The sequence below is a fragment of the Oncorhynchus gorbuscha genome, unplaced genomic scaffold (assembly GCF_021184085.1).
Source record: "Oncorhynchus gorbuscha isolate QuinsamMale2020 ecotype Even-year unplaced genomic scaffold, OgorEven_v1.0 Un_scaffold_2892, whole genome shotgun sequence".
NCBI classification, from domain to species: domain Eukaryota; kingdom Metazoa; phylum Chordata; class Actinopteri; order Salmoniformes; family Salmonidae; genus Oncorhynchus; species Oncorhynchus gorbuscha.
Window position 1 is genome coordinate 1 of NW_025747283.1, and position 27,240 is coordinate 27,240.

General features: G+C 48.0%; 1 protein-coding gene and 1 pseudogene across 1 annotated transcript; both read left to right on the forward strand.

Moving 5' to 3' along the window:
* Positions 1–795: 795 nt before the first annotated feature.
* Positions 796–3,808, forward strand: LOC124027019 (4-hydroxyphenylpyruvate dioxygenase-like protein). Its single transcript, XM_046339580.1, has 2 exons — positions 796–893; positions 3,276–3,808. Exons 1-2 carry the CDS (start codon positions 802–804, stop codon positions 3,430–3,432), a joined length of 249 nt encoding a protein of 82 aa, XP_046195536.1. The 5' UTR covers positions 796–801; the 3' UTR covers positions 3,433–3,808.
* Positions 3,809–14,512: 10,704 nt separating this feature from the next.
* On the forward strand, positions 14,513–26,839 carry LOC124027020 (annotated as a pseudogene).
* Positions 26,840–27,240: the final 401 nt, after the last annotated feature.

The window sequence follows — 27,240 nt, forward strand, 5'->3', positions numbered from 1 at the left end:
CATGTCCGTCCGCCCGTCTCTCACGTCCATCCGTCTCTCACGCGTGTCCGTCCGTCTCTAACTTGTGAATGAAAAAGGTGTGTGAGATGCCCCAATGCATTGTGGTACATGGATCATTCAAAGGAACCCAAACAGTCCTCTGTAGCTCTACATGCATCTACAGGAAGTTGTTTTCTGTAAGTAGGAAGTTGTAGCGTCATTGAACACGACAGGAAGTTGTTTTCTGGAAGTAGGAAGTTGTAGCGTCATTGAACACGACAGGAAGTTGTTTTCTTGAAGTAGGAAGTTGTAGCGTGATTGAACACGACAGGAAGTTGTAGCGTGATTGAACACTGTTAGTGTTGTTGGTTGATTTCCTCTCCACTACGCTGAGGACGCGTCCCAGGTCTTACAGCTCCTTGGTGGGTATTTAGCATGTCAGATAATCACATCGTACGACAAAGCCGTCTGACGCCCGACTGCACAACGGATGACGTGGCACGCAACCATTGGTTAATGAAACGCCTACGCATCTTGTCAGGCAGGAAGTCTAACGTTACGTCTACTACCACTGTGCTCGTTGACCCCCGTGTCTGTCCTGTGGCAGGAAGTCGAACATTACGTCTACTACCACTGTGTCTGTCCTGTGGCAGGAAGTCTAACTTTACGTATGCTACCACTGTGCCCTTTGACCCCTGTGTCTGTCCTGTGGCAGGAAGTCTAACGTTACATCTACTACCACTGTGCTCGTTGACCCCTGTGTCTTGTCCTGTGGCAGGTGGGTAAGCAGCAGGAGATAGAGGACGCAGGTTACGACCCCAGATGCTGTCTCAGCACAGCATCCTCCTGGACACAGACCTGCGCCAGGTCCAGACTGACCCCTCCTGTCAGACTACGGACACGCAGAAGAAAAGGTACCAGATTCGTTAGCCTGTAGGTATCAAATGCTAGTGTTCCTAAAAGACTGTCGTGGGTTTTCAATATAGTACTTTATTTCAGCTCTGATGAGACCGCAGTATGTCTACTGCTCTGCTTCATCACAACACAGAGTGTCGGGGTCAGAGTGTCGGGGTCAGAGTGTCGGGTCAGAGTGTCGAGGTCAGAGTGTCGGGGTCAGAGTGTCGGGGTCAGAGTGTCGAGGTCAGAGTGTCGAGGTCAGAGTGTCGAGGTCAGAGTGTCGAGGTCAGAGTGTCGAGACCGGTCAGTCGGAGTATAAATGTTTTCTAATGATGATCAGAAACCACCTTCAAGGAAGTGAGACACCCAGTGTCCTTTTACTGACTGACTGAGGTCGAAGCTACCCAATATATCTAACCTATGTTTTCCTCTCTTCTCATTCCCAGATACCTGCTCCAGGCGTTCACCCAGCCCATCTTCTCATTCCCAGATACCTGCTCCAGGCGTTCACCCAGACCATCTTCTCATTCCCTCGAAACAGATACCTGCTCCAGGCGTTCACCCAGCCCATCTTCTCATTCCCAGATACCTGCTCCAGGCGTTCACCCAGCCCATCTTCTCATTCCCAGATACCTGCTCCAGGCGTTCACCCAGCCCATCTTCTCATTCCCAGATACCTGCTCCAGGCGTTCACCCAGCCCATCTTCTCATTCCCAGATACCTGCTCCAGGCGTTCACCCAGACCTTCTTCTCATTCCCTCGAAACAGATACCTGCTCCAGGCGTTCACCCAGCCCATCTTCTCATTCCCAGATACCTGCTCCAGGCGTTCACCAAGCCCATCTTCTCATTCCCTCTAAACAGATACCTGCTCCAGGCGTTCACCCAGCCCATCTTCTCATTCCCTCTAAACAGATACCTGCTCCAGGCGTTCACCAAGCCCATCTTCTCATTCCCTCTAAACAGATACCTGCTCCAGGCGTTCACCAAGCCCATCTTCTCATTCCCAGATACCTGCTCCAGGCGTTCACCAAGCCCATCTTCTCATTCCCTCTAAACAGATACCTGCTCCAGGCGTTCACCAAGCCCATCTTCTCATTCCCAGATACCTGCTCCAGGCGTTCACCAAGCCCATCTTCTCATTCCCAGATACCTGCTCCAGGCGTTCACCAAGCCCATCTTCTCATTCCCAGATACCTGCTCCAGGCGTTCACCCAGCCCATCTTCTCATTCCCTCTAAACAGATACCTGCTCCAGGTGTTCACCCAGCCCATCTTCTCATTCCCAGATACCTGCTCCATGCGTTCACCCAGCCCATCTTCTCATACCCTCTAGACAGATACCTGCTCCAGGCGTTCACCAAGCCCATCTTCTCATTCCCAGATACCTGCTCCAGGCGTTCACCAAGCCCATCTTCTCATTCCCAGATACCTGCTCCAGGCATTCACCCAGCCCATCTTCTCATTCCCTCTAGACAGATACCTGCTCCAGGCGTTCACCAAGCCCATCTTCTCATTCCCAGATACCTGCTCCAGGCGTTCACCAAGCCCATCTTCTCATTCCCAGATACCTGCTCCAGGCGTTCACCAAGCCCATCTTCTCATTCCCAGATACCTGCTCCAGGCGTTCACCCAGCCCATCTTCTCATTCCCTCTAAACAGATACCTGCTCCAGGTGTTCACCCAGCCCATCTTCTCATTCCCAGATACCTGCTCCAGGCGTTCACCAAGCCCATCTTCTCATTCCCAGATACCTGCTCCAGGCGTTCACCAAGCCCATCTTCTCATTCCCAGATACCTGCTCCAGGCGTTCACCCAGCACATCTTCTCATTCCCTCTAAACAGATACCTGCTCCAGGTGTTCACCCAGCCCATCTTCTCATTCCCAGATACCTGCTCCAGGCGTTCACCCAGCCCATCTTCTCATTCCCAGATACCTGCTCCAGGCGTTCACCAAGCCCATCTTCTCATTCCCAGATACCCGCTCCAGGCGTTCACCCAGCCCATCTTCTCATTCCCAGATACCTGCTCCAGGCGTTCACCAAGCCCATCTTCTCATTCCCTCTAAACAGATACCTGCTCCAGGCGTTCACCCAGCCCATCTTCTCATTCCCTCTAAACAGATACCTGCTCCAGGCGTTCACCAAGCCCATCTTCTCATTCCCAGATACCTGCTCCAGGCGTTCACCAAGCCCATCTTCTCATTCCCAGATACCCGCTCCAGGCGTTCACCCAGCCCATCTTCTCATTCCCTCTAAACAGATACCTGCTCCAGATGTTCACCAAGCCCATCTTCTCATTCCCAGATACCTGCTCCAGGTGTTCACCAAGCCCATCTTCTCATTCCCAGATACCTGCTCCAGGCGTTCACCAAGCCCATCTTCTCATTCCCTCTAAACAGATACCTGCTCCAGGTGTTCACCAAGCCCATCTTCTCAGAGGACACCTTCTTCCTGGAGCTAATTGAGAGGAGAGGTGCGTCAGGGTTCGGAGAGGGGAACATCAAAGCTCTGTGGAGGTCTGTCCAGGCAAACATGGACACAGAGAGGGCAGACTGAGGAACAAGGAGAGAACACGACTCCCAGAACATAACCCCAGAACCGAAGCACTGCCACAGCGCCTAACATTTTACAGCGAACACTGCAGCGAACTCCTTCCTCCGCTACTCTTTCGTCTGTGTGAGGCTAAAATACACAGAGTTTCCCGGGGAAGCTGTGGAGCGCCGAGGAAGCTGTGGAGCGCCGAGGAAGCTGTGGAGCGCCGAGGAAGCTGTGGAGCGCCGAGGAAGCTGTGGAGCGCCGAGGAAGCTGTGGAGCGCCGAGGAAGGGGAAGCTGTGGTCCACCGGGGAAGCATTGAATGATTGTGTTTATGAGTCTGTTATTAAAGGTGTATGTTTTAATGATTTTTCATTAAACCATGTATGGCTAATATTTTATGGCCTTTATAAATGAATTCATGTGGGCAGAATATTATACCTCAAGGCTACAGTTCCGGTCAGAAGTTGAGTTTTCTTTAGTTTTACTATTTTCTACGTTGTAGAATAATAGTGAAGACATCAGAACTATATAAAATAACACATATGGAATCATGTAGTAAACAAATAAAAGTGTTAAACACATGTAAATATATTTTAGATTCTTCAAAATAGCCTCCATTTGCTTTTACAGTTTTCCACACTCTTGGCGTTCACTCAACCAGATTCATGAGGATCTCTCGTTCAATCGTCTTGAAGGAGGTCTTTGGTGGTGGAAAACCAGCTAGTTGCTGCTCCCATTCTCATTTCACCTCTTCGCTGCTGTCGTTGCAATGCCTCAGTGAACTTCCAACCGGTGGATTATAGGTCTGTTACGGTGACCAAATTACTTCCACACCGGCGGTCAAATTCAACGTGACCGTTTAGCTGATGGTCATTAGTAGCCTACCAAACTTGCTAACTGTGGTACTCAGCATTCTGTCTCTAATCTCTCTGACATCAATGCAAATGTTGTGGAAAATCTAATCAAACATTAAAGTTTGTGTTGCGCAACATTTTTATAGGCTATGCAATTGCGTGAGAACAGAGTGATGGCCTCTACTAAAAAGAGGAGGATCCCATCAGCTTTCTATAGGCTCGGCCTACTATATTTATTCCTCAACTTTCCTAATATTAAGCACATTGCTTCTCTTTATAACAGGAGAATTGCCTGCCTGGCTGGCATGAAAATGAACCACAGGGAAAAGCGTCATCCATTTGCTATTTAAGTGCAGAGATGACATGTATTTTAATTTCTAATTTCACATGATCATGGCTCACATCAACACCATCATGCCGGAAACCCGAGACCCACTCCAATTCGCATACCGCCCCAACAGATCCACACGGATGACTCAATCGCACTCCACACTGCCCTTGCGTCAGGTCCCGAGCTACATTTAGATTTGGGTCATTTCAGGCTAAAATGGAATCCAAAAGGGTAAGCACACCTAATACCTGTTGTATTTGGCGCATGTGACAAATAACATTTGATTTGAGAGTGCAGACACAACAGGGACATGTCACAAGGCAAATTAGTCTATATTAACTATATCTGCAAAGTCTTTTAACTTAAAGAATGATAGTATCATTTTATCTAGTTACCCAGAGTCCGATGAACTCATGGATTCCATTTGTATGTCTTTACATGAAGGATGCTACAGGTAGTTTCGCTCTCCAATGTTCACAAGCCTTACAACAATGGCAGGAAGTCTACCGGTACAGAGAAGGCAGAGACACAACAAGGACAGGAAGTCTACCGGTACAGAGAAGGCAGAGACACAACAAGGACAGGAAATCTACCGGTACAGAGACACAACAAGGACAGGAAGTCTACCGGTACAGAGACACAACAAGGACAGGAAGTCTACCGGTACAGAGAAGGCAGAGACACAACAAGGACAGGAAGTCTACCGGTACAGAGAAGGCAGAGACACAACAAGGACAGGAAGTCTACCGGTACAGAGAAGGCAGAGACACAACAAGGACAGGAAATCTACCGGTACAGAGACACAACAAGGACAGGAAGTCTACCGGTACAGAGACACAACAAGGACAGGAAGTCTAACGGTACAGAGACACAACAAGGACAGGAAGTCTACCGGTACAGAGAAGGCAGGGACACAACAAGGACAGGAAGTCTACCGGTTCAGAGACACAACAAGGACAGGAAGTCTACCGGTACAGAGAAGGCAGGGACACAACAAGGACAGGAAGTCTAACGGTACAGAGACACAACAAGGACAGGAAGTCTACCGGTACAGAGAAGGCAGGGACACAACAAGGACAGGAAGTCTACCGGTACAGAGAAGGCAGGGACACAACAAGGACAGGAAGTTTACAAGGACAGGAAGGATCTGGACACAGTTCCTGGATTGGGATGCTCTGGATCGACGTGTATGATAGCATCTTCCAGTATCCAGCAACTTTGGACAGCCGTTAAAGAGGACTGGGACAACATTCTGTACATTCTGGGACACTACACGTCTGGACAACACACTGACTATTACTATCAAGCATAGAGACTACACTTCTGGACAACACACTGAATATTACTGTCAAGCATAGAGACTACACTTCTGGACAACACACTGAATATTACTGTCAAGCATAGAGACTACACTTCTGTACAACACACTGAATATTACTGTCAAGCATAGACACTACACTTCTGGACAACACACTGAATATTACTGTCAAGCATAGACACTACACTTCTGGACAACACACTGAATATTACTGTCAAGCATAGACACTACACTTCTGTACAACACACTGAATATTACTGTCAAGCATAGACACTACACTTCTTCTGGACAACACATTGAATATTACTGTCAAGCATAGACACTACACTTCTGGACAACACACTGAATATTACTGTCAAGCATAGACACTACACTTCTGTACAACACACTGACTATTACTGTCAAGCATAGACACTACACTTCTGGACAACACACTGAATATTACTGTCAAGCATAGACACTACACTTCTGGACAACACATGGAATATTACTGTCAAGCATAGACACTACACTTCTGTACAACACACTGAATATTACTGGCAAGCATAGACACTACACTTCTGTACCACACACTGACTATTACTGTCAAGCATAGACACTACACTTCTGGACAACACATGGAATATTACTGTCAAGCATAGACACTACACTTCTGTACCACACACTGACTATTACTGTCAAGCATAGACACTACACTTCTGGACAACACATTGAATATTACTGTCAAGCATAGACACTACACTTCTGGACAACACACTGACTATTACTATCAAGCATAGACACTACACTTCTGGACAACACACTGAATATTACTGTCAAGCATAGACACTACACTTCTGGACAACACACTGAATATTACTGTCAAGCATAGACACTACACTTCTGGACAACACACTGACTATTACTGTCAAGCATAGACACTACACTTCTGTACAACACACTGAATATTACTGTCAAGCATAGACGCACTGGACAACACACTGACTATTACTGTCAAGCATAGACACTACACTTCTGGACAACACACTGACTATTACTGTCAAGCATAGACACTACACTTCTGGACAACACACTGAATATTACTGTCAAGCATAGACACTACACTTCTGTACAACATACTGACTATTACTGTCAAGCATAGACACTAGACTTCTGGACAACATACTGAATATTACTGTCAAGCATAGACACTACACTTCTGGACAACACATGGAATATTACTGTCAAGCATAGACACTACACTTCTGTACAACACACTGAATATTACTGGCAAGCATAGACACTACACTTCTGTACCACACACTGACTATTACTGTCAAGCATAGACACTACACTTCTGGACAACACATGGAATATTACTGTCAAGCATAGACACTACACTTCTGTACCACACACTGACTATTACTGTCAAGCATAGACACTACACTTCTGGACAACACATTGAATATTACTGTCAAGCATAGACACTACACTTCTGGACAACACACTGACTATTACTATCAAGCATAGACACTACACTTCTGGACAACACACTGAATATTACTGTCAAGCATAGACACTACACTTCTGGACAACACACTGAATATTACTGTCAAGCATAGACACTACACTTCTGGACAACACACTGACTGTTACTGTCAAGCATAGACACTACACTTCTGTACAACACACTGAATATTACTGTCAAGCATAGACGCACTGGACAACACACTGACTATTACTGTCAAGCATAGACACTACACTTCTGGACAACACACTGACTATTACTGTCAAGCATAGACACTACACTTCTGGACAACACACTGAATATTACTGTCAAGCATAGACACTACACTTCTGGACAACATACTGACTATTACTGTCAAGCATAGACACTACACTTCTGGACAACATACTGACTATTACTGTCAAGCATAGACACTACACTTCTGGACAACATACTGAATATTACTGTCAAGCATAGACACTACACTTCTTCTGTACACTTTGTTTTACACAATCAACAACATTGATGGGCATTGCTCCAGAACCCCTTCCCCCCCCACCACCCCCCCCCTCCCGTTGACACGCTGTCCCATCCCCCAAAATGGCCTCCACCTCTACTACTGAGTCATGGGCTCCCAGAGCCAAAGACAAGGCCCATTCCCAGATGGACCACTATGTCCTGGGGTCCTTTGTCCCCTCCATTATCCTGGAGGGGCTCATAGGGCTCTGGTGAAAATTAGTGCACTACGTAGGGAATAGGGTGCCATTTGGGAAGACACCTCTGTTGAACTGGGCTCCCGAGTGGCGCAGAGGTCTAAGACACTGCATCTCAGTGCAAGAGGCGTCACTACAGTTCCTGGTTCGAATTCAGGCTGAATCACACACGGCTGTGATTGGGAGTCCCGGCCAAACCCAGTGTTGTCCGTGTTTGGCCGAGGTAAGCCGTCATTGTAAATTTGTACATTTGTTTCTAAACTGACTTGCTTATTAGTGAAATAAAGGTTAAAGGTTATAATTGTAAAAAATTATAATGGTCAACTGTTTCCATGACAACAGGCGGATGCTAGTACATTTCCCGTTTGATCAATCGTCAAAACTACTAATTGGTGATTCCACTCAGCAAAAAGAGTTGCTCAACAGAAGCGATATGGATGTAGTTCTGCAACTCTGTCAGCAGGTGTCCCTGTTTTCCTTTTCACGTAAATGTTGTCTTGTCTGTAGCAGCCTGCCTTGTCTCGATTGGTAATAAAAGAGATTATACTTAGCTTTGATGGTCTACTACGGGAAAGGGCCCTTTATTGGTAGATGACAAACTGCAACACACAATCCTCAGTTAGCACCTCTACACCGTTTACAGAAGTGAACATTAGTGACAGTTTGTGCATTTCAAAGTTCGTAGGTTCATGCTCTACAACATCCGCAGAGTACGACCCTGTCTCACACAGGAAGCGGCGCAGGTCCTAATCCAGGCACTTGTCATCTCCCGTCTGGATTACTGCAACTCGCTGTTGGCTGGGCTCCCTGCCTGTGCCATTAAACCCCTACAACTCATCCAGAACGCCGCAGCCCGTCTGGTGTTCAACCTTCCCAAGTTCTCTCACGTCACCCCGCTCCTCCACTCTCTCCACTGGCTTCCAGTTGAAGCTCGCATCCGCTACAAGACCATGGTGCTTGCCTATGGAGCTGTGAGGGGAACGGCACCTCAGTACCTCCAGGCTCTGATCAGGCCCTACACCCAAACAAGGGCACTGCGTTCATCCACCTCTGGCCTGCTCGCCTCCCTACCACTGAGGAAGTACAGTTCCCGCTCAGCCCAGTCAAAACTGTTCGCTGCTCTGGCCCCCAATGGTGGAACAAACTCCCTCACGACGCCAGGACAGCGGAGTCAATCACCACCTTCCGGAGACACCTGAAACCCCACCTCTTTAAGGAATACCTAGGATAGGATAAGTAATCCTTCTCACCCCCCCCCTTTAAGATTTAGATGCACTATTATAAAGTGACTGTTCCACTGGATGTCATAAGATGAATGCACCAATTTGTAAGTCGCTCTGGATAAGAGCGTCTGCTAAATGACTTAAATGTAAATGATGTAAATGTAACTTGGATCGCAAATGACTTACAGTGCAATAAAATGTTTGTTTACAAGCAAAGACAGACATGAAATGGCTTGAATGACCATGAAATAAATTGTGTAGAAATGTATGAATTTATTTTAAATTGTTTTTTTGCTTTTGTTTTATTGGTGAGAGGTGGTTTGTCTTTTTTTGAGAGCTTTTAGATCAAAAACAGGCTACTGTATGTTCCAATCCTTACTTCTTGCCTTCTCACCAACGGTTGTCGATGGGGAGAACAGAATTAGGAATTAGGTAGGTTTAGTCTGATTTGTTCAAACTTCAACATGTTTGTATTTCAGAAATGACCTATACTAACTGCCATTGGTTTAAAAGAAACAGTCACTATTTGTTCTCAGAAACATGTATGGAGCCAGAACATGGAGACTAGCATGATGATGTGAGGGAGTCCAGACTGACAGATGGGTTTGATACTGATGTCTCTGAATGGACAGAGACCTGGCACTCTGACAGACAGGCTAGATACTGATGTCTCTGAATGGACAGAGACCTGGCACTCTGACAGACAGGCTAGATACTGATGTCTCTGAATGGACAGAGACCTAGCACTCTGACAGACAGATACTGATGTCTCTGAATGGACAGAGACCTGGCACTCTGACAGACAGATACTGATGTCTCTGAATGGACAGAGACCTGGCACTCTGACAGACAGATACTGATGTCTCTGAATGGACAGAGACCTGGCACTCTGACAGACAGATACTGATGTCTCTGAATGGACAGAGACCTGGCACTCTGACAGACAGATACTGATGTCTCTGAATGGACAGAGACCTGGCACTCTGACAGACAGATACTGATGTCTCTGAATGGACAGAGACCTGGCACTCTGACAGACAGATACTGATGTCTCTGAATGGACAGAGACCTGGCACTCTGACAGACAGATACTGATGTCTCTGAATGGACAGAGACCTGGCACTCTGACAGACAGATACTGATGTCTCTGAATGGACAGAGACCTGGCACTCTGACAGACAGGCTAGATACTGATGTCTCTGAATGGACAGAGACCTGGCACTCTGACAGACAGATACTGATGTCTCTGAATGGACAGAGACCTGGCACTCTGACAGACAGGCTAGATACTGATGTCTCTGAATGGACAGAGACCTGGCACTCTGACAGACAGGCTAGATACTGATGTCTCTGAATGGACAGAGACCTGGCACTCTGACAGACAGATACTGATGTCTCTGAATGGACAGAGACCCGGCACTCTGACAGACAGATACTGATGTCTCTGAATGGACAGAGACCTGGCACTCTGACAGACAGATACTGATGTCTCTGAATGGACAGAGACCTGGCACTCTGAAAGACAGATACTGATGTCTCTGAATGGACAGAGACCTGGCACTCTGACAGACAGGCTAGATACTGATGTCTCTGAATGGACAGAGACCTGGCACTCTGAAAGACAGATACTGATGTCTCTGAATGGACAGAGACCTGGCACTCTGACAGACAGATACTGATGTCTCTGAATGGACAGAGACCTGGCACTCTGAAAGACAGATACTGATGTCTCTGAATGGACAGAGACCCGGCACTCTGACAGACAGATACTGATGTCTCTGAATGGACAGAGACCTGGCACTCTGACAGACAGGCTAGATACTGATGTCTCTGAATGGACAGAGACCTGGCACTCTGACAGACAGGCTAGATACAGATGTCTCTGAATGGACAGAGACCTGGCACTCTGACAGACAGATACTGATGTCTCTGAATGGACAGAGACCTGGCACTCTGACAGACAGATACTGATGTCTCTGAATGGACAGAGACCCGGCACTCTGACAGACAGATACTGATGTCTCTGAATGGACAGAGACCTGGCACTCTGACAGACAGATACTGATGTCTCTGAATGGACAGAGACCCGGCACTCTGACAGACAGATACTGATGTCTCTGAATGGACAGAGACCCGGCACTCTGACAGACAGGCTAGATACTGATGTCTCTGAATGGACAGAGACCTGGCACTCTGACAGACAGGCTAGATACTGATGTCTCTGAATGGACAGAGACCTGGCACTCTGACAGACAGGCTAGATACTGATGTCTCTGAATGGACAGAGACCTGGCACTCTGACAGACAGATACTGATGTCTCTGAATGGACAGAGACCTGGCACTCTGACAGACAGATACTGATGTCTCTGAATGGACAGAGACCTGGCACTCTGACAGACAGATACTGATGTCTCTGAATGGACAGAGACCTGGCACTCTGAAAGACAGATACTGATGTCTCTGAATGGACAGAGACCTGGCACTCTGACAGACAGGCTAGATACTGATGTCTCTGAATGGACAGAGACCTGGCACTCTGAAAGACAGATACTGATGTCTCTGAATGGACAGAGACCTGGCACTCTGACAGACAGATACTGATGTCTCTGAATGGACAGAGACCTGGCACTCTGAAAGACAGATACTGATGTCTCTGAATGGACAGAGACCCGGCACTCTGACAGACAGATACTGATGTCTCTGAATGGACAGAGACCTGGCACTCTGACAGACAGGCTAGATACTGATGTCTCTGAATGGACAGAGACCTGGCACTCTGACAGACAGGCTAGATACTGATGTCTCTGAATGGACAGAGACCTGGCACTCTGACAGACAGATACTGATGTCTCTGAATGGACAGAGACCTGGCACTCTGACAGACAGATACTGATGTCTCTGAATGGACAGAGACCCGGCACTCTGACAGACAGATACTGATGTCTCTGAATGGACAGAGACCTGGCACTCTGACAGACAGATACTGATGTCTCTGAATGGACAGAGACCCGGCACTCTGACAGACAGATACTGATGTCTCTGAATGGACAGAGACCCGGCACTCTGACAGACAGGCTAGATACTGATGTCTCTGAATGGACAGAGACCTGGCACTCTGACAGACAGGCTAGATACTGATGTCTCTGAATGGACAGAGACCTGGCACTCTGACAGACAGGCTAGATACTGATGTCTCTGAATGGACAGAGACCTGGCACTCTGACAGACAGATACTGATGTCTCTGAATGGACAGAGACCTGGCACTCTGACAGACAGATACTGATGTCTCTGAATGGACAGAGACCTGGCACTCTGACAGACAGATACTGATGTCTCTGAATGGACAGAGACCCGGCACTCTGACAGACAGATACTGATGTCTCTGAATGGACAGAGACCTGGCACTCTGACAGACAGGCTTGATACTGATGTCTCTGAACCAGGATCAGTCAATATGGGGAGGGAGTAACCCTGGGTGTTCTGCACCAGGATCAGTCAATATGAGGAGGGAGAAACCCTGGGTGTTCTGCACCAGGATCAGGTATCAGTCAATATGAGGAGGGAGAAACCCTGGGTGTTCTGAACCAGGATCAGTCAATATGGGGAAGATCAGAGAACTCCTGTTGTACATGGGACACCAGACAGGAAGGTATGCCCACGTTACCACGGTAACACCATTATCACCACACAGGAAGGTATGAACACTCTCATATGTTACCACGGAACCCCATTACCACCACACAGGAAGGTATGAACACTCTCATATGTTACCACGGTAACACCATTACCACCACACAGGAAGGTATGAACACTCTCATATGTTACCACGGAAACACCATTACCACCACACAGGAAGGTATGAACACTCTCATATGTTACCACGGTAACACCATTACCACCACACAGGAAGGTATGAACACTCTCATATGTTACCACGGTAACACCATTACCACCACACAGGAAGGTATGAACACTCATATGTTACCACGGTAACACCATTACCACCACACAGGAAGGTATGAACACTCTGATGTGTTACCACGGTAACCCCATTACCGCCACACAGGAAGGTATGAACACTGATGTGTTACCACGGTAACCCCATTACCAGCACACAGGAAGGTATGAACTCTCTCATATGTTACCATGGTAACCCAATTACCACCACACAGGATGGAATGAACATGCGGATATGTTACCATAGTAACCCCATTACCACCACACAGGAAGGTATAAACACTCTGATATGTTACCACGGTAACCCCATTGCCACCAGACAGGAAGGTATGAACACTCTGACGTGTTACCACGGTAACCCCATTACAGCCGCACAGGAAGGTATGAACACTGACGTGTTACCATGGTTACCCCATTACCACCAGACAGGAATAAGCAAATAGTCCCCAAGAGTCTTATGGCTTGGGGGTAGAAGCTGTTAGGAAGTATTTTATTTATTTATAATTGGCGTTCCGGTACTCCTCTAATCAAGGATAAATAATGAAACATGACTTGTGGTGAAATGCAGTTAACCCTCAAATAAATTGGACCACATTTGCAACTTTTCCTGGACTAAAAACAAGTGTTCTATTGACATACTTCATAACATTATCATCCCAACCCATAACGCTTTTAGGTCATTTGAAAACACCTTTAAAAAAAAAACACTTCCACTGTGAGACTATTTGCTCAGAAAGTAAAATATCCAACACATTTCAGTAGTTTTGGCAATATAACTAACTATAACTCCTTTAACGTGGTTTACACATACATGTGCATTGCGTAATCCTTGTACATATGACCTACTTTTTCACAAAGTTGTTTACGGTCAGTCAACAATTATTACAAACCTTTAAATCTGATTTATTTTATTTTATGTGCTTTCGATTACTGCGGTGCGGATGAGACCATCGTTGAGGTGAGGCGGCCGCTATGTGATCGGTAAAGTCTGATACAGTATCTACTATCACTATCTTTACATACTTTTGATTATTGACCGTATCAACACAGTCATAACCACATAATGTATATCTAAATGCGCGACAGCCTTGATATCATGATATTTAATGAGTAAACCCGACCACCCCTACGACCAATAAATGGTTCGCTCCAAAGTGCATGTTGTCACAGCCTATAAATTCAGACACTGGATCAAAGTCTGGTAGTTGTGAGAGTTCAGTTCCCTGGGTGTTTTATCCATGCAGCTCGGGAAGTTTGAACTCAATGCTTTGTTTTGTTTGTTGCAGTACTATGTTTTTTGCAACAAAAAATACTTGGAAGATGATTCTGCGTTTTGAACTGTAAGTTGGTGTGGGAGTCAGACAGACATTGGGACCCATCGAGATGTGCAGCTTGATTCTCGTGAGTTGTAACACTGTTTAGCTACTATAGTTATACATTTTAGCTAGGAGATGCTAGGCTACCAAGCCATCTAGCTGACTGTGCTGCTAACTACCAAGCCATCTAGCTGACTGCTAACTACCAAGCCATCTAGCTGACTGTGCTGCTAGCTACCAAGCCATCTAGCTGACTGCTAACTACCAAGCCATCTAGCTGACTGTGCTGCTAACTACCAAGCCATTTAGCTGACTGTGCTGCTAACTACCAAGCCATCTAGCTGACTGTGCTGCTAACTACCAAGCCATCTAGCTGACTGTGCTGCTAACTACCAAGCCATCTAGCTGACTGTGCTGCTAACTACCAAGCCATCTAGCTGACTGTGCTGCTAACTATCGAGCCATCTAGCTGACTGTGCTGCTAGCTACCAAGCCATTTAGCTGACTGCTAACTACCAAGCCATCTAGCTGACTGCTAACTACCAAGCCATCTAGCTGACTGTGCTGCTAACTACCAAGCCATTTAGCTGACTGTGCTGCTAGCTACCAAGCCATCTAGCTGACTGTGCTGCTAACTACCGAGCCATCTAGCTGACTGTGCTGCTAGCTACCGAGCCATCTAGCTGACTGTGCTGCTAGCTACCAAGCCATCTAGCTGACTGTGCTGCTAACTACCGAGCCATCTAGCTGACTGTGCTGCTAGCTACCGAGCCATCTAGCTGACTGTGCTGCTAGCTACCAAGCCATCTAGCTGACTGTGCTGCTAGCTACCAAGCCATCTAGCTGACTGTGCTGCTAGCTACCAAGCCATCTAGCTGACTGTGCTGCTAGCTACCAAGCCATCTAGCTGACTGTGCTGCTAGCTACCGGGCCATCTAGCTGACTGTGCTGCTAGCTACCGGGCCATCTAGCTGACTGTGCTGCTAGCTACCGGGCCATCTAGCTGACTGTGCTGCTAGCTACCAAGCCATCTAGCTGACTGTGCTGCTAGCTACCAAGCCATCTAGCTGACTGTGCTGCTAGCTACCGGGCCATCTAGCTGACTGTGCTGCTAACTACCAAGCCATCTAGCTGACTGTATGGTAAACAGGAGCCAGAGAGGGAGGGGGGTCGTTCATGGTAAACAGGAGCCAGAGAGGGAGGGGGTCGTTCATGGTAAACAGGAGCCAGAGAGGGAGGGGGTCGTTCATGGTAAACAGGAGCCAGAGAGGGAGGGGGTCGTTCATGGTAAACAGGAGCCAGAGAGGGGGGTCGTTCATGGTAAACAGGAGCCAGAGAGGGAGGGGGTCGTTCATGGTAAACAGGAGCCAGAGGGAGGGAGGGGGTCGTTCATGGTAAACAGGAGCCAGAGGGAGGGAGGGGGGTCGTTCATGGTAAACAGGAGCCAGAGAGGAGGGGGGGGAGTCGTTCATGGTAAACAGGCGTCAGATGAACTAGTGGGTAGCGTTTATGTGTCTCTGTGTGCAGTATGAAGGAAGTAAGGGCTGGTTTTGAGAGGCTGGTTTTGAGAGCCAACTAGCCAGATTCTCACATTATCCCTTTTTAAAAGTTGTCCATTAGATTTGCTGCTTACAGCTTCTGGTCACCAGTTTGCTTCCTACTAATGACCAGTAGAGCTTTGTTAATATTTATATTTATTTAACCAGGTAGGCCAGTTGAGAACAAGTTCTCATTTACAACTGCGACCTGGCCAAGATAAAGCATAGCAGTTTGACACATACAACAACAGAGTTATACATGGAATAAACAAGCATACAGTCAATAATAGAGTAGAAAACAGTCTATATACAGCGAGTGACTCGGCTCTGCTCCTATCAGCTCTGAGTGACTCTGCTCTGCTCCTATCAGCTCTGAGTATTCTACACTGTTGGGTATATCCATCCTCCTGTCCTCATTTGGCACTGTGGTTTCCTCTAGACCCAGTTGTGTCTCTCTGGTGTTTTCAGTGCGACGGCCTTCGCCGTTTGACTGGCTGACTGTGACCACAGAGGAAGAAGTCTTGGTCTCCCTTCTCAATCGCTCATCAAGCCCACTGCTGCAGAGAGACCACTTCTAACGCCCCCGTCTACCGCTGACGAGAGGCTCGCTGGTTAAAACTGGCACGTTGACAGGCCTGTTTATTAATGTGCCCTATTCTTTGTAAAAACTAAGTAACCAGTCTGTCTGCTGGCAGACCACTCCAGTGTTTAATTGCTAAATTGTAATTACTTCGCCACTACGGCCTATTCATTGCCTTTACCTCCCTAATCTTACCTCATTTGCGTCACCTTTTCTATTGCGTTATTGACTGTATGTTTGTTTTACTCCATGTGTAACTCTGTGTTTGTGTCACACTGCTTTGCTTTATCTTGGCCAGGTCGCAGTTGTAAATGAGAACTTGTTCTCAACTGGCGGACCTGGTTAAATAAAGGTGAATTAAACATTTAAAAAAGATAGAACTAGCAGCATGTTTAGGGACTCCTGGGACAGACAGACCTGGTGTCCAGTCCACTTACTGAGGGCCCATGTTACCAGCTGGTGTCCAGTCCACTTACTGAGGGCCCCATGTTACTAGCTGGTGTCCAGTCTACTTAGTGAGGGCCCATGTTACTAGCTGGTGTCCAGTCCACTTACTGAGGGCCCCATGTTACCAGCTGGTGTCCAGTCCACTTACTGAGGGCCCATGTTACTAGCTGGTGTCCAGTCTACTTAGTGAGGGCCCATGTTACTAGCTGGTGTCCAGTCTACTTAGTGAGGGCCCATGTTACCAGCTGGTGTCCAGTCTACTTACTGAGGGCCCATGTTACTAGCTGGTGTCCAGTCTACTTACTGAGGGCCCATGTTACTAGCTGGTGTCCAGTCTACTTACTGAGGGCCCATGTTACTAGCTGGTGTCCAGTCTACTTACTGAGGGGCCCATGTTACCAGCTGGTGTCCAGTCTACTTAGTGAGGGCCCATGTTACCAGCTGGTGTCCAGTCTACTTAGTGAGGGCCCCATGTTACCAGCTGGTGTCCAGTCCACTTACTGAGGGCCCATGTTACTAGCTGGTGTCCAGTCTACTTACTGAGGGCCCATGTTACCAGCTGGTGTCCAGTCTACTTACTGAGGGCCCATGTTACCAGCTGGTGTCCAGTCTACTTAGTGAGGGCCCATGTTACCAGCTGGTGTCCAGTCTACTTACTGAGGGCCCATGTTACTAGCTGGTGTCCAGTCTACTTACTGAGGGCCCATGTTACCAGCTGGTGTCCAGTCTACTTACTGAGGGCCCATGTTACTAGCTGGTGTCCAGTCTACTTACTGAGGGCCCATGTTACTAGCTGGTGTCCAGTCTACTTACTGAGGGGCCCATATTACCAGCTGGTGTCCAGTCTACTTACTGAGGGCCCATGTTACTAGCTGGTGTCCAGTCTACTTACTGAGGGCCCATGTTACTAGCTGGTGTCCAGTCTACTTACTGAGGGCCCATGTTACCAGCTGGTGTCCTTTCTAGGGAGTTTTTCCTAGCCACCGTGCTTTTACACCTGCATTGTTTGCTGTTTGGGGTTTTAGGCTGGGTTTCTGTACAGCACTTTGAGATATCAGCTGATGTACGAAGGGCTATATAAATAAATTTGATTTGATTTGTCCAGTCTACTTACTGAGGGCCCCATGTTACTAGCTGGTGTCCAGTCCACTTACTGAGGGGCCCATGTTACCAGCTGGTGTCCAGTCCAGAGCTAATTTAGCTCTTTAAAAAAAAATTTTTTACAAAACATTTAAAGCTGCAATATGTAAAAATAAAAATATCTGACCTGATCAAATTCTCAGAAATGTGAGTTACAGACCTGTCGTTCTTATTGAAAGCCAGTCTAAGAAGCGGTAAGATCTGTTCTATGTGCACTATTTCTAGGCTTCACGTTCTTAAATTTCCTTGCTTTTTTTCTTTTGTCTTTCGGTTGTGTACACTAGTTTGAAACGGATTCAAATTTGAATATTTTTGTTTATTTGGCAATATATTTCCCAGCGGTTTAGATGGTACAAACCCTAACCCGGATGACGCTGGGCCAATTGTGGGACTCCCGATCACGGCCCGGTTGTGATACAGTCCACTGCATCAATCGGGAGCCCAATTTGGCAACCTAGTGGAATGTTATCAACCAGGAAATGGTGTGACGTCCTGTCTCAAGTTGCTGTGACTTGATGTGTGATCACTGTTAGGCCTAGTGATGGAGATCACACAGTCACCATGGTCAGTCGGCCCCCTGCAGTCTTGTGATGAGTTTATATTCTGACTTCTCTCCTCTCTTGTCAGCTCGTATTGTCCCCTTCTCTGTTCATTATGATCAAAACAACGTGCCTTTTGTTCTACAGACAACAGCTCTCTCCCTGCTCTCTACCCCCTCAGTTGTTCTGTTATTCATCTGACCCTCTCTTCACCCAACCCCTCTGTGCAGTCCTCCTCCTCCTCTGACCCCTCTATGTAGTCCTCCTCTGACCCCTCTGTGCAGCCCTCCCCCTCTGACCCCTCTGTGCAGCCCTCTGACCCCTCTGTGCAGCCCTCTGACCCCTCTGTGCAGCCCTCTGACCTCTCTGTGCAGCCCTCTGACCTCTCTGTGCAGCCCTCTGACCCCTCTGTGCAGCCCTCTGACCCCTCTGTGCAGCCCTCTGTGCAGCCCTCCCTCTGTGCAGCCCTCCTCTGACCCCTCTGTTGCAGTCCTCCTCCTCTGACCCCTCTGTTGCAGTCCTCCTCCTCTGACCCCTCTGTGTAGCTCTCTGACCCCTCTGTTGCAGCCCTCCCCCTCTGACCCCTCTGTTGCAGCCCTCCCCCTCTGACCCCTCTGTTGCAGCCCTCCCCCTCTGACCCCTCTGTTGCAGCCCTCCTCTCCTCTGACCCCTCTGTGCAGTCCTCTGATCACTGTCATTTCCATTGCAAACAGATCTTAGATCAGGCTTATGAGAGGAAGCCCCTTCAGGGATTCTTACTGACCGCCCCACAGTTCAGCTGGGTCACGAGGTCAGGGTTGAGGGTTGTTGAGAAACAAGGTCCTGAACTGCAGAAACGGACAGGATTCTAATCCCTTTGTCTCCTGCGACAGAGGCGGGACAGGAAGTAGACATTCCAGGAGGTGCTGAGGATCGTCAAGATGGCCTCCATCGCCAACCAGGTTCACAGCCAAAATGCCCTGGAATAGAGTGTGGCAACGGAGATGTGGGCCGGCGTTGCCATGGTGATCATTTACACAAAATTACTGGAAAAGAAGCCGGGTGTCGACGATGTAAAGTCCAAAGTCAAAGAGACCCATTTGGAGCTGGTGAGAAGTTCTACACACACACCTTTGTATATCATGTTATTTGCATATATCATATGTTATTTGCATATTTCCTTTGTGATTGTATGTTTTGTACTGTGTTTAGTCAGTATGATGTCAACCATCCTGTCAGTCGGTAGGAAACACCAAGCCCAGTGTTTAGTCAGTATGATGTCAACCATCCTCTCGGTAGGAAACACCAAGCCCAGTGTCAACCATCCTGTCAGTCGGTAGGAAACACCAAGCCCAGTGTTTAGTCAACCATCCTGTCAGTAGGAAACACCAAGCCCAGTGTCAACCATCCTGTCAGTAGGAAACACCAAGCCCAGTGTCAACCATCCTGTCAGTCAGTAGGAAACACCAAGCCCAGTGTCAACCATCCTGTCAGTCGGTAGGAAACACCAAGCCCAGTGTTTAGTCAGTATGATGTCAACCATCCTGTCAGTCAGTAGGAAACACCAAGCCCAGTGTTTAGTCAGTATGATGTCAACCATCCTGTCAGTAGGTAGGAAACACCAAGCCCAGTGTTTAGTCAGTATGATGTCAACCATCCTGTCAGTAGGAAACACCAAGCCCAGTGTTTAGTCAGTATGATGTCAACCATCCTGTCAGTAGGTAGGAAACACCAAGCCCAGTGTTTAGTCAACCATCCTGTCAGTAGGAAACACCAAGCCCAGTGTCAACCATTCTGTCAGTAGGAAACACCAAGCCCAGTGTCAACCATCCTGTCAGTCGGTAGGAAACACCAAGCCCAGTGTTTAGTCAGTATGATGTCAACCATCCTGTCAGTAGGAAACACCAAGCCCAGTGTTTAGTCAGTATGATGTCAACCATCCTGTCAGTAGGAAACACCAAGCCCAGTGTTTAGTCAGTATTATGTCAACCATCCTGTCAGTAGGAAACACCAAGCCCAGTGTTTAGTCAACCATCCTGTCAGTCAGTAGGAAACACCAAGCCCAGTGTTTAGTCAGTATGATGTCAACCATCCTGTCAGTAGGAAACACCAAGCCCAGTGTTTAGTCAGTATGTCAACCATCCTGTCAGTCAGTAGGAAACACCAAGCCCAGTGTCAACCATCCTGTCAGTCGGTAGGAAACACCAAGCCCAGTGTTTAGTCAGTATGATGTCAACCATCCTGTCAGTCAGTAGGAAACACCAAGCCCAGTGTCAACCATCCTGTCAGTCAGTAGGAAACACCAAGCCCAGTGTCAACCATCCTGTCAGTCAGTAGGAAACACCAAGCCCAGTGTCAACCATCCTGTCAGTCGGTAGGAAACACCAAGCCCAGTGTTTAGTCAGTATGATGTCAACCATCCTGTCAGTCAGTAGGAAACACCAAGCCCAGTGTCAACCATCCTGTCAGTAGGAAACACCAAGCCCAGTGTAGAATAACCTCTTGCCGCCGTCTAATCTCACTGCCACGTTCTTCACCATCCCAAAGATGGAACAGTTTACGGCCTTACAGTATAATAAATGATTTGTCCTATTCTACTATACGGACCGTCAACCTATTCCACTATACGGACCGTCAACCTATTCCACTATACGGACCGTCAACCTATTCCACTATACGGACCGTCAACCTATTCTACTATACGGACCGTCAACTTATTCCACTGTACGGACCGTCAACCTATTCCACTGTACGGACCGTCAACCTATTCTACTGTACGGACCGTCAAGCTATTCCACTATAAAGGGAATATGGCTGATCCATTTGGGATGCTTCCTGTGATTACTGTGGCTGGGTTTGATGCTGTAAGCTTTTACTAATGGACTTAGGCCCGACTTCCCTTGGGTTGAATTCACTCCAACTCAAAAGCATTGCTTTCTCCTATCATTTCCATTCAGGAAGTGATGGAAAAATTGGTCTTTCATTATTTGAACATTACTCGATTTAAAAGGATAGTTTTTATCACATTGAATCATGGTTGAATGGTGAAAGCTCAGCATGTTATCACGAGGGACTGAAGGAAGGCTGTGTCATGTAGTTCCTTCCATGCCGGAAGCCTCTTGCTTCTTTCCGTCCCGGAAGCCTCTTGCTTCTTTCCGTCCCGGAAGCCTCTTGCTTCTTTCCGTCCCGGAAGCCTCTTGCTTCCTTCCGTCCCGGAAGCCTCTTGCTTCCTTCCGTCCCGGAAGCCTCTTGCTTCCTTCCGTCCCGGAAGCCTCTTGCTTCCTTCCGTCCCGGAAGCCTCTTGCTTCCTTCCGTCCCGGAAGCCTCTTGCTTCTTTCCGTCCCGGAAGCCTCTTGCTTCCTTCCATCCCGGAAGCCTCTTGCTTCCTTCCATTCATTACTCTTCTGAAAAACAGAAAGGGCCGTTATCTATAAAGTCCACTACTTTTGACCCGGGCGCATAGTGTTCTGGTCAACAGTAGAGGACTATATCACTCAACCTTTAGAAACAACAAGGCTGGTCAACTCTGACTCGTGTTTTCTCACCGGAGAAGAGAAATGTTCAGAGTGAAAATTCTCCCTGTAATGTGGACATGAGTTTGCTCTCTGTCCACGTGAAACGTCATCGTCATGCCCAGTCTCAGGAGACTGATCCTCAGTTTAAAGTGGAGACTGGACTGACTAGGACTGTGTCTTTAAAGGGCACCCTATTTCTAATACAGTCACGTGACTTTGGTCCAGAGCCCTATGGGCCAATATGTAGTGGATAAGACTCCATTTTAGATGTGCCCAGGGGTAATCCATTCCACAGCTGCAGTCTCTAACGTCCTCTTTCATGCCACATTTACATAGACCTACAAAAACACCACACACAAACACATTGGTAGACACTACTGTTTCTGTGGTTTGCAGTAGACCCATCTTTGCATTCCAGTTCTAGGGGGTAGGTGATGCTCGCTTACACTTCCTGTTTCATTGTGTAGAGTTCTGTGTATGTACAGACAGCATGTTAACTCCAGTCGTGAGGTGACTTGGTGACAGAACGTTAAGCTCCAGTGTTGACGTGAGGTGACTTGGTGACAGAATGTTAAGCTCCAGTGTTGACGTGAGGTGACTTGGTGACAGAATGTTAAGCTCCAGTGTTGACGTGAGGTGACTTGGTGACAGAACGTTAAGCCCCAGTGTTGAGGTGAGGTGACTTGGTGACAGAACGTTAAGCCCCAGTGTTGAGGTGAGGTGACTTGGTGACAGAACGTTAAGCCCCAGTGTTGAGGTGAGGTGACTTGGTGACAGAACGTTAAGCCCCAGTGTTGAGGTGAGGTGACTTGGTGACAGAACGTTAAGCCCCAGTGTTGAGGTGAGGTGACTTGGTGACAGAACGTTAAGCCCCAGTGGTGAGGTGACTTGGTGACAGAACGTTAAGCCCCAGTGTTGAGGTGAGGTGACTTGGTGACAGAACGTTAAGCTCCAGTGTTGACGTGAGGTGACTTGGTGACAGAACGTTAAGCTCCAGTGTTGACGTGAGGTGACTTGGTGACAGAACGTTAAGCCCCAGTGGTGAGGTGACTTGGTGACAGAACGTTAAGCCCCAGTGGTGAGGTGACTTGGTGACAGAACGTTAAGCCCCAGTGTTGACGTGAGGTGACTTGGTGACAGAACGTTAAGCTCCAGTGTTGACGTGAGGTGACTTGGTGACAGAACGTTAAGCCCCAGTGTTGAGGTGACTTGGCGAAGGGGCTTTCCAACCCACAGGCAGGTGTTTCCTTATGTGATGTCTTCTGTTTCCACAGATCAAGACAGAGACCATGAGCCTTCAGGGGACAGCACTCTTCTCTTATGGAGTCATGGGTGAGTGTGGATATAATGGCTGTAGGAGTGGCTGGCTTACTGAGAATGAGACATTTCTGATTTACCTGAGACCAAGTAACAGCTCTGAATTTAGCCTAATAATGGATTTAGTTTGAATTAAGAGTAGCTACTGCCTTGGCAGGATCTAATGGGGATCCATAATAAACCCCAGGAAGAGTAGCTGCTGCCTTGGCAGGATCTAATGAGGATCCATAATAAACCCCAGGAAGAGTAGCTGCTGCCTTGCAGCTAATGGGGATCCATAATAAACACCAGGAAGTGTAGCTGCTGCCTTGCAGCTAATGGGGATCCATAATAAATCCCAGGAAGAGTAGCTGCTGCCTTGCAGCTAATGGGGATCCATAATAAACACCAGGAAGTGTAGCTGCTGCCTTGCAGCTAATGGGGATCCATAATAAATCCCAGGAAGAGTAGCTGCTGCCTCGCATCTAATGGGGATCCATAATAAATACACAAGTCTTGTTTGGCAACCAATCTTTCCAATTTAGTTGTTAGGTTTCGCTACACCGACTGGGTTTTGTTCATCCCACGACAGCACTCACGCAGGCGACAGCACTCACGCAGGCGACAGCACTCACGCAGGCGACAGCACTCACGCAGGCGACAGCACTCACGCAGGCGACAGCACTCACGCAGGCGACAGCACTCACGCAGGCTACAACGCTCTTTTGAAATGCAAAACCATACCGTTAGCTTCCAGTAGGCTAACTTCTACTAGGCTAACTTTCCTTGCTAGCTTATTTTTTTGTAATGATAATAATAATAAAAAATAAAAGATTTAACCTTTTTTAAATTTAAGTGGGCAAGTCAGTTAAGAATAAATTGTTATTTATAATGACTGTCAAACCCGGACGACACTGGGCCGATTGTGCGCCACCCTATGGGTGACTATTACCATGTTGTGTTGTAGGCTATATGTCCCCCCCCCCTGACTATTACCATGTTGTGTTGTAGGCTATATGTCCCCCCTGACTATTACAATGTTGTGTTGTAGGCTATATGTCCCCCCTGACTATTACCATGTTGTGTTGTAGGCTATATGTCCCCCCTGGCTATTACCATGTTGTGTTGTAGGCTATATGTCCCCCCTGACTATTACCATGTTGTGTTGTAGGCTATATGTCCCCCCTGACTATTACCATGTTGTGTTGTAGGCTATATGTCCCCCTGACTATTACCCTGTTGTGTTGTAGGCTATATGCCCCCCCCCCCGACTATTACCCTGTTGTGTTGTAGGCTATATGTCCCCCCTGACTATTACCATGTTGTGTTGTAGGCTATATGTCCCCCCTGACTATTACCATGTTGTGTTGTAGGCTATATGTCCCCCCTGACTATTACCATGTTGTGTTGTAGGCTATATGCCCCCCTGACTATTACCATGTTATGTTGTAGGCTAGGCTATATGTCCCCCTGACTATTACCATGTTGTGTTGTAGGCTAGGCTATATGCCCCCCCTGACTATTACCATGTTGTGTTGTAGGCTATATGTCCCCCCCCCTCCTGACTATTACCGTGTTGTAGGCTATATGCCCCCCCCCCCCCCTCTCACTATTACCATGCTGTGTTTCAGAGACCGGCAGCAGGTGGGGTGACGTGGGTCTGGGCCGGGGTGTTGTGGAGCCCTGCCTCACCAGAGACCCTCAGTGGAGTCCTGTTGCCTGGAGAACCTGTGGGATGTCCTGCCCTCCGAGGTTCTACCCCTCCACTACTACCCGAGCCCAGTCAGAGACACGGGACTGGGTCCCGCCAGCATCACCTCCATCCCGGGCGCCATCACCGGCCTGCTACAGGACCTGAGCCTGGGTGAGACGTCAGCCGCCGTAGCCTCCTCACCCTCCACCGCTCCACCCTCCAAACGCCAGTGCCGCTCCGTCTCCTGCTCAGAGGACCTGGGAGGCCGGTCGTCGGCCTGGAGGCCCCAGGGGTCTGGGGTGTGGACGGCTGTGGCGAAGAGGCGATCCCACAGCGGAGGAAGTGTCCAGAGAGGATTTGCAACAGGAGGAGGGACACGCTCTCAGCAGCTTGGGTTCCCTGCCATGCAGCGTAGCTTCAGCTTCAGCCTGCCAGCTCGCTCCAACACCCTCTCACTGGATCTCACTGGCTTCACCCCCTGCCCTTCCTACTTCAGCGGCTTAGCCCCTCCCTCTTACTCCTCCCGGTCCTCAGAGCCCCCCAGGCCCTTCCTCTTCCTCTCTCATGAACAGATCTGCCTCCCAGAGATGAAGTGCCGTGCTGGGCAGGGGGGGCTGGCCCGGAGTCGCTCTCAGCCCTGCGTCCTCAGCGACAAGAAGACGGCGATGAAGCGGAGGAGACCAGCCGACTCACACAAACAGAGGCCTTCTCTGGACCTGACCAAGATGACACAGGTGAGAAGGGGACGGATATATAATGGGTTTACCGGTGTTGTTATTCAGGAGGATCTGGTCTGCTAGCTAGCTTAAATCTTTCCTGCACTGACTGTTGGGTAAAGCAAACCAATTTAAAAGGTCAAGTTGTGTGTTTCTTCAATCGCTATTATTGAACAAGTCCAATAGTGTCACGTTGAGCCAGGGAAATATTGCATCTCCATGGAAACCAACTGCAGAGTATCTGCCAATGCTGCTCATGGGGACTGACTATGTCTGTTCAGTATCCTGCATGCTGTGTAGTTCTCTCTACCCCAGTCCAGTCACGGTTTGCTTTAGTTTCTTTGTGACCAAATAAATATTCATAACAAAAACATATTAAAAAATATATATATTTTTTATCCACAGAAACTTCAGAATTTCCAAAGCCTCAGCTGCCCTGGGATCACTGGGGACAACAGCTATCAATCAACCCAGGGCCCGCCCCCTCTGAGGACTACTGACCAATGTGAGACTGACTTTACCTCTGCAGGCGATCAGGGATTGGACGAGCCAACCGCCAGAGTTGTCACAGGTGTCTCTGGGGAGGAGGATCCAGCCATCTCCATCGAGGAGCTGGATTGGCTGAGCTCCCCGGTCTGCGACGACGTGGCAGAAGGGGCAGCCACGGGCACCAGGAAGGATGTGTATCAGCTGGGAGGAGATCTGGACATCGATCAGATCGAGAGGAACTGAACCCGGGTCGTTTTCATTAGGCACCAAACGGAACAAAACGGACTGAAACGAGGAGAGAACCTGGATATGTCCAATGAGAAATGCTGCAAAATGTTAATGCATTTTTTTTTTCTCATGTTCCCGAATGAACATGACCCTGAACTATTCTTACCACCCTCAGGAGAATGGGACTGAATGACCCTGAACTATTCTTACCACCCTCAGGAGAATGGGACTGAATGACCCTGAACTATTCTTACCACCCTCAGGGGAATGGGACTGAATGACCCTGAACTATTCTTACCACCCTCAGGGGAATGGGACTGAATGACCCTGAACTATTCTTACCACCCTCAGGGGAATGGGACTGAATGACCCTGAACTATTCTTACCACCCTCAGGAGAATGGGACTGAATGACCCTGAACTATACTTACCACCCTCAGGGGAATGGGACTGAACTATTCTTACCACC